Genomic DNA, 14,400 nt, shown 5'->3' with positions numbered 1-14,400 from the left:
AAAGAGAGAGAAAGAGAGAGAGAGAGAGAGAGAGAGAGAGAGAGAGAGAGAGAGAGAGAGAATGTGTGTGTGTGTGGGGTCCGTATGTGGGGTGTGTGTGTGGAGGAGGGGTGGCTCCCCTTCCTCAAGAGTAGGATTTTTGTGAGGCTCCTGAGATTCAGATCCCTTGACAGAGCTGGGCAACTGCCATGCATTAGCAAATACTACCAAACAAAGTCCCCGAGGCCCTGTTAGATCTAAGCCACTGGGTCCCTCATAGAACTGTGCGGCAGCACCCCTGGAGTACTGGGCCTGTGCAGACAGACTCCAGCTGGGGAGAAGGGAGCTGAGAACGGCTTCAGCCAGCTTTAGTCTAGGCCACTCCAACCAGCCACTCAGGAGCAACACCAAAGGTATAAGGATTTAACAATCCCAGGCGCTGCTGGCCCCCTGTGTCATAGCCCAAGAAGAAACAAACACGCGTGGGCACAGCAGTGACCACACATTCTTGTTGACTATTTTGATCACCTCAGTGGAGATGATTCCTTCTTCTTCTTCTTTTTTTTTTTTAAGAATCTTTTCTCTTTTTGGGGAGTGTGTGTGGGAGAGTTCTTGATGTGAGAGAGTTCTGATTGGTTCATGGACATACACACATATTTCTTTCTTTCTGTTTTCTTCTCATTTTTAGCATGTTTTTAATGTTATTTTTCCTTGCCTTTTGAGGATTAGGGCTTGGGGTTCGTATATTTTGGTTTTGTTTTCTTTTCATTGGTTTCTTTCTCTCTTCTGCTGACAGTCAAATTCTCTTGTTTTCTTTCTCTTCCTTCCTTAAAATTATCACCTGCTACATCTCGTCTTCTTCCTGTGTTCACTTTTTTGAATTATAAACACTTTGACCTTCCTATCATGTTTTCTTTTCTCTTAATTAACTGTATTTTACCAAATTTAGCACTAATTGGTTATATAACTCCTTCCCCACCATTAATGCTGTTGTAATGATTACTGCTGTGGATGACATAATTGGCACCTGTTGTTTGCTTTATTGCCAGATATAGTTCATGGCTACTTATTTGTTTGGCAATAGATCACGCCATTGTTTTTTGTGGTAATTGACATTAAATGTCATAGTAGATATTTATTTTAACAGAAGCAGATATCTACTTTAATGCTTTCTGTTGTTTGCATCAGTTGTTACTATTGTTTGTTTTACCCTATTCTGAGAGATTCTGGGAATCTACAAGGCACTACAAGTTCACAGGGTGGAGATTCTGCTGCTGAACTCAACTCGGTGACAAGACAGCACATCTTGCTCCATGCACATGACAAACATCAGCTATACTTTAACACAAAGAATAGAAGAAATAAAAACTCAAACTAATGATCAGGCTCCGAATAGAAATGGCTAGGGGTTGTCCTTCAGGTCCCACTACAGACATCCACTGTTATACCAGAAAAGAGAATTAACACAGAGTCTGTGGATACCACATCTACAAGGGTGTCTCAGTCTAGATAACTTGAGGACACTTTGGCAAGTAAAGACTAAGCCCTAAAAAGGCCTACATGTAAGAGTGGCAGAGAAATCCACCCCAACAGATGTAAAAAACCCAACTCAGGAATACAAGAAAAATGAAAAAAACAAGATAACATGATACATCCTAAAGTTCATAATTCACCAGCAACTTACTCCAAAGATACTGAAGTGGATGAAATATCAGATAAAGAATTCAAAAGAATGATTATAAAAATGACCAATGACTTCCAAGAGAACACAGAAAAAACAGAATGAATTAAGGAAATCAGTACAGGATATGAATGAGAAATTCAACAAAGAGAGATAATAAAAAAGAATTAAACAGAAATCTTAGAAATAAAGACATAATAAATCAAATAAACTGTCCAGCTAAAAATCTCTCTCTAACAGAGTAGAAAATTCTAAGGATAGACTCTTAGAGCTGGAAGACAAAGTGGCTAGTCTTGAACATTCAGATAGTGTTAAAGAAAATACATACTGACATTCAGAATAGAAAACATTAAGAGACCAAATTAAGAATCACTGGAATTGAAGAGGGTTGTGAGAATCAGGCTAATAGGATGGATAATCTTTTCAGGGAAATCATTATATTATTATTAATATAATAATTTGGAAATTATTATAACAGAAAAATTTCCAAACCTTGAGATTGAGATGGACATCTAGATATAGGAGACATTCAGAACCCAAATAGACATGACTGAAAAAGAACCTATCCATGCCATAATATAATTAAAATGACTAACACAGAGAACAAGGATAAAATTGTAAAAGTCTCAAGAAAAAAAAAATCAGGTCATATTTAGAGGTAAGCCAATCAGAATCACTTCTAATTTTTTAACAAACTCTAAAAGCCATAAGGTCTTGGAATGATGTGGTCTAAGTTCTGAAAGAAATTAAATGTCAACAAGATTGCTAGAACCAGCAATACTATCCATCAAAATTGAAACAGAAATAAAAACCTTCCAAGATAAGCAGAAACTACAAGAATTCAATACTACTAAACGGGTAATACAAATACTCCACAGAATAACCAAACCCCAGAGCTCACAATTAAACAAATCTCATTGGAAGGGTAGCTCTAAGCAAATGAGAAACAGGATCAAATTAAACATTATAAACAAATCAAAATGGCAGGAATTAATAAACATCTCTTTATAATAATATTGAATGTAAATGGTCTTAACTCTTCAATTAAAAGACATAGCTGGCAGAATGGATTAAAGAGCAAGACTCAATTATATGTTGTTTGGAAGAGACACACCTTATAGGCAAAGACAGGCTGAAAGTAAACAACAAAATTGATATACCATGTGCATGGAGCCTGAAAATAAATAGGAGTAGCTACTCTATATCTGACCAAACAGACTTCAAACCAAAATTAATCAGAAGAGACAAAGAAGGTTCATATTGGTAAAGAAGATATAACAGTAACAAATATTTATGCTCCAAATTGGGTGCAACTAATTACATAAAGAGATACTACTCAAAGCCTTAGTAAGACCCCAGTACAGTAACACTGGGTGATCTCAACACAATTCTCTCACCATTAGATAGGTCATCAAGATATAGACTCAGTATAGACTCTTAGGACCTGAAAGATATTATAAATCAAATGCACCGAACAGAGATCTATAGAGTATTTCATCCAACATCAGATGAATATTTTTGACCATGGTTCATGGAACCTCCTCCAAAGTAGATCATATTTTAGGTCACAAAGCACCTCTTAGAAAATACCAAAAAAAAAAAAAGAATTAAAAATTCTTAAATAAGAATAGTGATAAAACAACAACCTGTGGAATACTATGAAGGCAGTTCTAAGAGGAAAATTTAAAACCAGCCTAATGATATATCTTAAAGCCCTTGAAAAATAAGAATGAACCAATTCCAAAATGTGTAGGAGAAAACAATTAAAATCAGAGCCAAATCAATTAACTTGAGAATTAAAAAAAAATTTAGAAAGGATCCATGAAACAAAAATTTGGTCCTTTGAAAAGATAAACAAAATTGATAAGCCCTTAGCCAAATGAACCAAAAGAAAAAAGAGAGAGGACACAAATTCACAAAATTAAAGATAAAAAAAGAGAAATCACCACACATGTCAAGAAATCCAGTGGATCATTAGGGACTATTTTGAAAACTTCTACTCCAATAAATTGTAAAACCTAGAAGAAATGGATACATTTCTAGACAAATATGATCTGCTAAAACTGAATCAAGAGAATATAGAAAACCTAAACCCGCCAATAACTTGTGATGACAAAGAGCAGTAATAAAGTCTTTCAACAAACAAAAGTCCAGGACCAGACAGATTCTCAGCTCAATTCTACCAGACCTTTAAAGAACTAATGCCAATGCTCCTCAAATTATTCTATGAAACAGAAAGGGACAGAACATTTCCAAATTCATTCTATAAAGCCAGTATCACATTCATACCAAAACCAGATAAAGACACATCAAGGAAAGAAAAGTGCTAATCCTTCCATGGGGAGTCCATGGCTACTCTCTGAATATACTGTAAGACCTTTGGATGGCTGAAAAGAACAGACTGAACTCCTCCCCTTCCCCTGCACTCCAGGAGATGCCAGAACAGCATGTGGTCTGATATACTAGACCTGACTCCCGACCTTTCCCCTCTATCACTTCTGGAAGCCACAGTCCTCACTTGGTAACCAGGTATCTGATTTTATTAATCCAAGTTCAAAACTTTACATTTATCCTATTAAGTATTCTTTATATTTGTCATCTGTATCCTAATTTGGTGAAATTTCTGAAGCCTTTTAGGATAATAATGATCCATTTCTAACACTGTTTGAATCAGGTCCTGCACCTGAGTTTCTGTGCCACTCTCACTGTCAGAACCACCTGCCCACTTGCAAGACATGCGGCTGATTCCCCTGGGGGTAGTGGGGTGGGTCTCTCTATTAACCATGGCCATAAAGAAAACCATTTGCTCTGTTTTTATCTCCCAATCCAAGCTGGCTCCATGTGGCAGACTTTCGTTCTGAAGGGTTCACAGATCATTAAATACCTTTCCTAGGGTCAAACTCAGAACATATCTGCTTTCCTTCTTGTGAATAATAAGAAAAGTGTACTCTTCAGCAACAGAATTTCATCCCTCCCTTCCCCTGAGCCTTAAGTCCCATCTCTCCTTTACTAATCTGGTAGGTTCAACAGAGGAAAATTTTCCAAACCTCTTACTTTAGGTCCGTACCTGGTAGTTCCATGGTTTGTTACTGAGCATCTCAGTACACTGGAAGCCAGATGTTTGACATTTTGCTGTAAAGGCAGTTCCTTTTGGAAAAAGTTTCATATCTATACTCTGACCCAGGTCAACAAGTGCCAAACCAGTAGACAAATCGCCATCTTCATCGTTCTGTTCCAAAACCTAGATTAAATACAATCGAGGACAGGAAATGAGCACAAATGACAAAGGGCTGCTAGATGTTCAGGAAAGAACCCTGTTCAGAGGTCCACACTTGCCTGTTTCCCAGTATGAAATTGTCTGGCTTAATGTCTCTGTGAATGATCTCACAGCTGTGGACGTGTTCAATCATGCAGAGCATCCTGATAGCGAAAGAGATGACGAGAGCCTGGGGCATCACTTTTTTGGGGGTATTTTTGTAGAGGTTAATGGCATTCTAGAAACAATGCAAATGGTATCCTGAGTTGGATGAGGATTAATGAAATTTCAAGTCAAGGACTTTGCCCCTGTTTAGCACCCCAACTAAAGCTCTGACCAGAAAATATATGGGTAAGGCACAAACCAGAAATGCACTTAAATTCATATCCATATTATAAAAACAGAACACTTACTAATAGTGTCCCATAGCTGTAGAGATCTCTGACCAAGATGCTCTTATTCTGGAATAAGTGGGCAGAATAGAATTTAATAAACATGTGGTGCACAGCTGGCTTTAGTCTCTCCATCAGCTGGGTACCAATGTAGAATTCCCAGAGGTTGGCAGACTTCTGGACCTACAAGCAAAACCAGGTATGTGTTATTTATATCCAGAGTCACATTCTGGAAAATAGTATCCTAATAAGGGACATGAGAAAGCAATGACATTATGATTTGTTCTGCAGAAAGCAATTCCAGATCCTCATAGTATTGTTTTATTTCTTAATTGCTCAATAAAAACATCACTGTCTTAAAGAAAAAAAAAGAGGCTGAAAATCATTTCTCTACAGTTCAAAAATGTATTTGCACCATTTACCTTTAAGACACATTTCTGTTTATTTTTGGTCTCATTCACATCTCCCTGGGTAGCTTCATAGACTTGGGCGAAGGCCCCTTCTCCAACAAGGTGATTGACTGACGTAGACCAGTGAAGAACCTGGGAAGAGATAAATGTGTCAAAATGACAAATGGGCTCAAAATATTAAGGACTTTATCCAAATGAAGAATTTGTAAAATTTTCTTTGTACTTGAATTGCTTTCATAAATAAAAAATGGCCACAGTTGCTTAAGAAATGTTTTACAGGCTTAGATGAAAGGAAGTAAATACCTGCAACAAGAGCCCCCTTACCAAGTTCAGGGCAGCCTGCGGGGGTCACTAAGGTGCGTGGGTTTGAGCACTCAGTGCCTCCCCATCAAGGTTCTCGCATTTTAAAATGAGCAGCACCTGTGCTGCCCATCTTGCAGGCAGATGACAGGAGAAATCCTCCCTGAAGTGATACATAAAGCTTTTTGAAATAAACACGTTTTACAATAGGATAAAAATAAAAAGGACATCTTGACGAGGCTCCAATAGCTGGTGCTGCTCTCCAGGCTTTGCAGCGCTGCTCAAGGGTGACAAGAAGAGAGATACCAGAAGGTCAGCCAAGAAAGGCAAGGGCCCAGTGAACAAATCTGGGGCAACGCTGAAAAGAAGAAGTGGTCCGAAGGCAAAGATCAGGGCAAGCTCAACATCTAGTCTTGTCTGACAAAGCTACTTATGACAAACTCTGTAAGGACGTTCCCAACTCCGAGCTTCTAAGCACAGCTGGGGTCTTCGAGGGATAAGGACTTGTGGTTCCTTGGCCAGGGCAGCCCTTCAGGAGCTCCTCAGTAAAGGACTTTTCAAACTGGTGTCAAAGCACAGAGCTCAAGTAATTTACACCAGAAATACCGAGATGGAGATGCCCCTGTTGCTGTGCAGATGCACTAGCAGGTCCAAGCAACTGTGCATTTGGAAAAATAAAACTTTATTAAAACAAAACAAAAAAATTAAAATAAAAAGGGCAAAATAAAATGATAGCAACATTTGTAATAGACAATTTAAAATACTTAATTCAACTTTTAATTTTACATAGTTTTTGATTGATAGAAAAGTGGCCAAGAAAGCGGAGTTTCTGCATCCCCTAGCCCACATGGCTCTTATGTCACAGACAAGGAACCAACCAAGGAATGCTGCTGCTGACTGAAATCCACACTCCCAGACTCACTAGTTTTTCTGTGTTTCAGGATACATTATATTTAGTCATTCTATCTCCATGGCTACTCCTAGCCTGTGACATGTCTCAGACTTTTCTTGTCTTTTTTTTTAATTGACCTTGATAGTTCCAAAGAGTACTAGTCAGATGTCCTTCAAATTGGGCTTGTTTATATTTTCCTTGTGGTTACACTGGGGTTATTGATTTTGGAGAAAAAGACCATGGTGATGTTGCATTTGATTCTTAAAAATTCTAAAAATAATCCTCCCATTCAAAATCAAATATATATTAAAAAAAAGATCTGTGATTTCCAGTCTAGCACATAAGCAGCTTGAAAGCTGTCACTCCACTTTTATGGCAAGAAAGTAACTGAACAACTGAAATTCAACAGCTCTTCTTGAACTATTAAAAAACTGAGATCAGAGGGAAAACTGCTGCACCCAAAGTGGGGAGACGGAGAGGAAGACACAGAGATTCACAGCAGACACCATGCTGGAATTAGCAATGGGAAGGACAGTACTCCTCAGATTATCTAAGAAGATGACTCTCGGTTGTTTGGTGCACGCCTGCAATCTCAGTGACTAAGGAGGCAACTTAGTGAGACCCTGTCTCAAAATAAAAAATTAAAAGGACTGGGATGTGCTCAGTGATAAAATGCCCCTGAGTTTAATCCCTAGTATAAAAAGAAAGTCTCTAGGGAACCTTAAAGGCAACAGGGAAGACAACACAGCTTAACTTCTAGCCAGATAAAGGTTACACCAAAGCCTAACTATCTCAGTTCCATTTACACAGTCCATCAGGTCTGGCCAGCAACAAAATTGACAAGGCATATTAAAAGACAAAACACAGCTTGAGGAGGCAGAGCAAGCACTGGAAATGGGCAGAGATTTCAGCATTATCAGACCAGGATAGTTTTTAAAATTGTTATCAATGTGCTAAGGATTCTAACAAAAAAGGAGACAATTTTCAAGAACAAATCGGTCAAATAAGCAGAAAGAAGCAAAAAGAAATGCTAGAAATAAAAAACCCACTCGGTGACAGAAACCAAGAATGTCTTTTAGTAGACTGTACACGGCCAGGGAAAGAATCAGTGAGCTCCAGGACACCCGAAGAGGAAAACTGAAATGTAAAATGAAAAGAAAAAAGTGTGAGTTTTCAAAAATTCAAGACCAACACCAAACCACAGATCCTGGAATCTCAGAGAATACCAGGCAGGACAGATAGAAAAACCTACACCTAGGCACATCACAAAGAAAATGCAGAAAATCAAAGACAAAGAAAAATTTGAAAAATGCTACAAAATAGAAATAGCTATAAAAAGAGCTTACTTCCAGAAGAACAAGGATAAGTACATCAGATTTCTCCTTAGAAACCACACAAGCAAGAGTGTGCAGTACAACATTTAAAGGGTTGAAAGAGAAAAACCACCAGCTAGAATGCTCTACTTCATGAAACTATCCTTCAAAAGTGAAGGATAAAGACTTTCTTACACAAAAATGGAGGGAATCTGTCACTGGTAAACGTGCACTGTTCTTCAGAGAGAAGGAAGATAATATAGGCCAGAAACTTAGACTCAAAGAGTGTTAAGTAAAATACTTGATGTTTCTTATTCTAAATTATCTAACAAAAACCCATTTGTTCAAAACAATAGTGTCCACCTAGTGGTGGCATACCAGTGGATAAGGGACTGAAAAGAGAAGAGAGCAATGGTCTGAGCACCAACGAAGAAGTGCTGCCTTGAATCCGGAACCATCCCTACAAGTCAGAGCCAAGGTGAGTGTGGAGACTAGGCTTCCCTGTCCCCAGCCCCCAGCCCCCAGCCCCCAGCCCCAGAGCTGTGCGAGCAAATATGGACTGTCCTCAGGAAGTGGCTCCAGTTCCACAGAGCACATTGCAAGCCAGCCTTCCTCCCCCAGAATTCTTTTCATCAAGTTCCCTTAAGAAGTCTTAAATAATCCCACCCAAGGTGGAGGTAGGTGTGGTAGGAAGAGGCGGGGGCAGGGTGGGTGCAGGCTCCTGCTGTGGGGAGGACTTGGGTGGGAGACCAAGGCAGGCAGGAGATGGAAGGGTAGAGGGCAGCCCCGAGACACGGCCCAGTGTTGGAGAGATGACCAGGTAAGAATCTGGTGTGATGGACTTCTACAAGCGAAATCCCTAAAATACTGCATGGCTAGACACACACAAAGGCACCATCCCTCTCAAGAGCATTGGATATAAGTGTGTGTGTGTGTGTGTGTGTGTGTGTGTGTGTGTGTGTGTACACATAGAGACATATATTTCCTCCCAGTGTTGGGGATTGAACCCAGGGCTCCACACACCAGATTAGTGCTCTATCACTGAACCATACCTCCAACCTGAATATGGAACACTTTTAATAATTTTCTGGTGTCCCCCCTCCTGGCCCCCAAATCTCCACAGTGCAGGGTGGATTTTCAACAGAGAGCTGAGTGAGCACCTGATCCTCCGTGAAGCCTAGAGCTGGAGGCACTGACCTGACTGAATGGTGGCATCAGCCACCGTGGCCATGAGGCTGTGATGACGATCAGAATGTCAAACCTAATGGCAAAAGCAAAGTCCATTAAGAATCAAGTGAGAGGCATGTCAAGCTCAGGCTCTGATGGGTCCCCAGAAACCTGAACCAACAGCTTATGTGAGATAACTAGCCAGTGCTGAAATTCATTTCTGAAACTTTTAGGTCACTGCATGGGAAGCAAGAAACACTAGGCTTGAACCATCCCATGATCATCCATTGGCTGCTCTGAGTCACCCGCAGAGATGCAGGAATCACTAACCCACATCACTTTGCCTTCCACAAAAGTCTATACTGGTGAAGAACATTTTTATTTTTCTATTTTTTGGGCACCAGAAATTGAACCACGGGGTGCTTTACCACTGAGCCACATCCTCAGCCTCTTTTTTTTTTCTCTCCATATTTTATTTAGAGACAGGGTCTCTCTGAGTTTCTTAGGGCCTTGCTAATTTGCTGAGGTTGGCTTTGAACTCACCATCCTCCTGCCTCGGCTTCCCAAGTCACTGGGACCACAGGCGTGCACCACTGTGCCCATCCGGTGAAGAATACTTGCAGAATGCACAGTAGGTCTTTCCTGGTATTAATTTTACTATGTGCATTACGACTTAATGGAAGTAGAATTCATCGTGCCATGACTTTCCTGACAGTGGTGCTAAAGGAGAAGAAAACACCGACCAGGTCCCCCTAGCCACGTGCACTTCGGGAGAAGCTTCCTGGCACTAAGAGCAGTGGTCACAGGGGTCAGACCCCGCCTAACTGTGCACCACCAAAGTCAGCCTGTGGCTTGCATCTCTGCGCCCTGCAGGGCTTGACACACAGCAGCTCAAGATGCACCGGCTGGCGCACAGCACCAGGGCCGAGGGTGGAGACCAGCGGCTTGGAGAAGGGAAGGCTCGTGGGAGACATGTCCACCGCCCAGGGGAGGGCTGGCCAACAGCCCACTGGCCAGCCACACAGGCTGATTTTCTGACAGTGAGGTTAGGGAGCAGGCCAAGGAAGCTGCCAAAGGAATGGCCTCCTTGGCCATGATGTTCTAGGATGCCTGGCCTTCATCCCTAGTCTCAAGACCTGAACGCCTAAGAGCCCTGTCCCTCCAGCGATAAGTGACAGAGGTGGAAGGAGCATCCTTCGCTATTCATCACAAGCCCTTTTTCAACCCCACCTGAGCTTAATGAGGTCGCCCTGGGAAAGCCCCTCAGGATGAGGATGTGAATCAACAGGGGAACCTACCAGGGGATCAGAGAGCTAGAACTTCCAGCCCCACCCCCATCCTTGCCCCCTACCTCTGGGGAGGGCAGAGGGGCTGAAGATTGGGTCGATGACCAATGGCCAATGTGTAATCCGTCATGCACACATAACGAAGCCTCCACAAAAAAACAATAGTGTTGGGGGAGCTTATGGGTTACTGAGGGGCAGGGAAGGGTGCACCTGGAGAGGGTATGGGAGCTGTGCACCCCTTTTCCTGCACCCTGCACCTCTCAGTCTGGCTGACCTGAGCTGTACCCTTGTACAACAACCAGAAATCTAGTAACCGAAGTGTTTTTCTGGTCACCTCTGATTTATAGGCGATCAGTCAGCAGCACAGGTGTTAATCTGGACATGCAATTGGTGTCTGGAGAGAGGACAGTCTTGGGGACTGTCCTCAGTCTTGGCTCAGCCCTCAGCCTGTGGTATTTGATGCTAACTGTGGACAAATTGTGTCCAAATTTAATTGAATTGCAGGCCACAAAATTGATGACCAGAGAGTTGGACAGTTGGTAGGTGTGAGAAAAAATAACACACACTTGGTGTCAGAAGTATTGTGAGTGACCATAGGTGGGATAGGGGTGGATCACCAGGTTGGACAGCGCAGAGTGGGGGGAAGGGAGGGGCTGGGAATGGGAAAGACAGTAGAAGGAATCGGACGTAACTTTCCTAAGTTCATATATGCATACACGACCAGTGGAACTCCATACCACCAAGTTCAACCACAAGAATGGGAGATTATGCTCCATGTATGTATGATAGGTCCAAATACACTGTACTGTCATTTATAACTAAAAAGAACAAAAATATTTTTTTTAAAAAGAAGTATTGTGAGAAAGTAGAGAAAAACATTGGGCTTCCTTCTTTTAAAGATCCTTCCCAACTCCAGGATGTCAAGGTCTGTGGTTCTCATTTTAATTAGACAGTTCAAATTGACTTTGGGAAGTTCGGCCTTTACCCACACAGAGGGTTCCCCTCCAAGAGCTCATTATAAGATGCCTCTACACAGGTGGAGCTTGGAGACCTGCAGCCATGTCTCTGAACTGTGACAGGAAGTCCCCTGTCCCCTCCCTAGGACACACACTCACCAGTTCCAGAACTGCTTCCTTTCAAAATAGGCTCTGGGCTCATGCGTGTAGAACTTCAGGAGGATCTCAAGAACTACAGAGAAAGGGAAAGCCACTCGGCTAGGAGATGAAGGGGTTCTTCTCATCCAGGGCAATTAACATGGCGTTGATTAGAATGACGACATCATAAACCCAGACAAAGATCCTGCCTTGGGGGGAGAGAGAGACCCTGCCACCCCGCATTTCAGCGAAACGAGTGCAATCCTCTTTAGGGCCCTACCGGAGAGACTTTATTTCTCAGCATCCCCAACACACACCACTCCTCAGCCAGGAAGGTTCTAGCAGAGCTGGAATTCATCTGCCTCTGCTACCCTGGTGCAGCCTTCCTTTCCCAAGAGGAACCCAGGAGGGAGAGAGGTGAAGCTTCCCCAGGCTCCCCTAGGGGGCAGCACCTGGGTCAGATGAAAGCTGAGGCAGAATCAGGGGGCAAGGAGGTGGTTAGGGTTCGGTCCGGGATGTCCCCAGGAAAAATCGCAGCCTTAAATAAGAGAGCTTCAGAAAACCTACTCCCCATGCACACCGTCCAGGTCTAGCTTCCTAAGTTTGGAGACAAAGTGAGTGAACAAGCCAGCCTGCCAGCCCGGCTTCAGCTCCCCCTTCCAGCTCCTGCACAGCTGCCCCAGGTGTTCAGGTGCCCCATGGAGCCTGCCATATGCACAGGTAGGGGACAGCATGGAGAGGGCACCCTAGTGTCCTCCCCTGTGAGGAGCACTTCTGTGATTCAAGATTGGAATTGACAGAAAAGAGTCTCCGTGTAAAGATCTTTGATAAATTCCAAATGCAGGCAGCTAACAGGGACATTCACCTGTCTCAGGGGCTTCGGAGCCATTTGCTTTTATGAAACATTAAATGTAAAGAAAACAAGAGGCCACTATGGCTGAGAAGGCCGCACATGTTAAAAGTAAAGCCTTAAACCAGGATAAATGGCTCTTTCCGGAGGCCACCGGCTAGAAAATTAAGGGATCCACAGTCCTCCGTTAGCAGTTATCCCAACAAAGCTGACTCATCAGTCCTGACCATAATTCACAGAATCAAAGAGCCAGATTTGTGTCAACTTTGTGTTTACGCTGGTGGGGCAAGGACCTCCTGAATTCAGAGAGGGGTCAGCTTCCCTGGCTCAGGGAGCACACCTCTCCATGGTCCTTGAGTGTCCTGGGAGACATCACCCGAAGAAGCACATTCTAGAAGCCTATTCTCCCAGGAGAGCCCACACAATGTGTCCTGACCCCTTTCCAGGCCTCCCTGAGAAGCCAAAGCAGTGACAGGCTATAGGTTTGTCCTTTCAGCAATGCAGCACGCTCAGCGCAGGCGCTGTGGCAGGGACTTCTGTTAAAGCAAAACTGTCCCTGTGTCATTCACCTTGCCAGACCATCCTCTAGACCAAGAGGCTTGCAGACGACTGGTACACCCATGGCACCCAGGCTTCTAGCAGATGTCTCCTGATGTTGACGGTGACCACCTGGACATTGAGGAGGTAAGCCAAGCGGAGAAAGTTCGTTTTGTGTGCAACATAAAAATGACACCAAATCCGTGTTTCACTAAGGTCCAGGGTGAAGTCAATTTGGTGTAGACCTGAGCTCTGCATTTCACAGAGGAAGACCTGAAGCCCCCACAAGGGGGAGCCCGAGGGCAAGAAGCCATATTGCTGTCCCCCAGCATCCCACCTGCTTGTCCTTGTTCAGACCCTCCACCCACTTAAGGCAGCAGGACAGTATTCTGCTCATTTGCATGTTACCCACTCACTCATCGCCCTTCACTCTGCCCTCAGGCCATCCCCTGACCTGTCAGGGGCTAGAAGGAAATTCTCCTTCAAAGAATAGCCTGACATTTACAAGAAACAGCTCCCTGGGAGACATCCTGCCTGGGAGACATCCTGAAGCTACCTATCTCCCTGGAACATCCTTCGGTTATCAGGATCATCAGACATCTTGCAGCTGGCAGTTTTACCACCCACATCCAGCAATTGCTGATTAGAGAGCTTCCCTATCCCCAGCATATAAATACCCCTGTGTGAACAATAAAAGTTTGCAGCTTGATCAAAACTCCTGTCTTGCTGTCATCCCTCCTGTCTCTTGTCCCTTCATTCCTTTCCACCTAGGTTCGCTGCCCATGTTGATGTGTCCTGCCGGTCCTTCTCCCCACCTCCAAAGCGTATGAAGCCCATATACTTCTTCTTTTTTTAGTACCAGGGATTGAACCCAGGGGCACTTAAGCACTGATCCACATCCCCAGCCCTTTTTATTTTTTTATTTTGAGACAGGGTCTTGCTAAGTTGCTTAGGGCCTCGCTAAATTGCTGAGGCTGGCCTTAACCTTTCCATCTTCTGCCTCAGCCTCCTGAGTGCTGGGATTACAGGCATGCACCATGGCAGCTGGTGAAACACATGTACTTCTACCTGGGCCCCGACTTTCTTCTCCACCCACCTGAATGCCTTGTCCTTTCCCACGAACTCTCAAACCCATGGCCTCGTCACACTCACCCTCCAGCCCAGGCTGAAATGCAGGTGTGCTTTCTCAAACCACTTGGACCCACTTGACTGATGAGCCAATGGTCCCAAGAGCTGCTGAATG

At 43.2% G+C, this 14,400-nt stretch overlaps 1 protein-coding gene across 6 annotated transcripts in view; it reads right to left on the bottom strand.

Moving 5' to 3' along the window:
- The window catches only part of LOC144368213 (mitotic checkpoint serine/threonine-protein kinase BUB1-like), a 58,306-nt gene that overhangs the window by 2,514 nt on the left and 41,392 nt on the right, over positions 1-14,400 (bottom strand). For all 6 annotated transcript variants that reach the window (XM_078026903.1, XM_078026902.1, XM_078026904.1 and 3 more), the window contains 3 exons: positions 5,731-5,850; positions 5,330-5,491; positions 4,728-4,901 (listed from right to left, as the gene is read on the bottom strand). In XM_078026903.1, the coding sequence (XP_077883029.1) occupies positions 4,728-4,901; positions 5,330-5,491; positions 5,731-5,850 (456 nt within the window). The remainder of the gene's footprint in view (positions 1-4,727; positions 4,902-5,329; positions 5,492-5,730; positions 5,851-14,400) is intronic.

This window comes from Ictidomys tridecemlineatus, chromosome 11, assembly GCF_052094955.1.
Source record: "Ictidomys tridecemlineatus isolate mIctTri1 chromosome 11, mIctTri1.hap1, whole genome shotgun sequence".
Classification (NCBI taxonomy): domain Eukaryota; kingdom Metazoa; phylum Chordata; class Mammalia; order Rodentia; family Sciuridae; genus Ictidomys; species Ictidomys tridecemlineatus.
The sequence above is the reverse complement of the archived record's forward strand: the minus strand, read 5'-3'. Positions and strand labels throughout refer to the sequence as shown.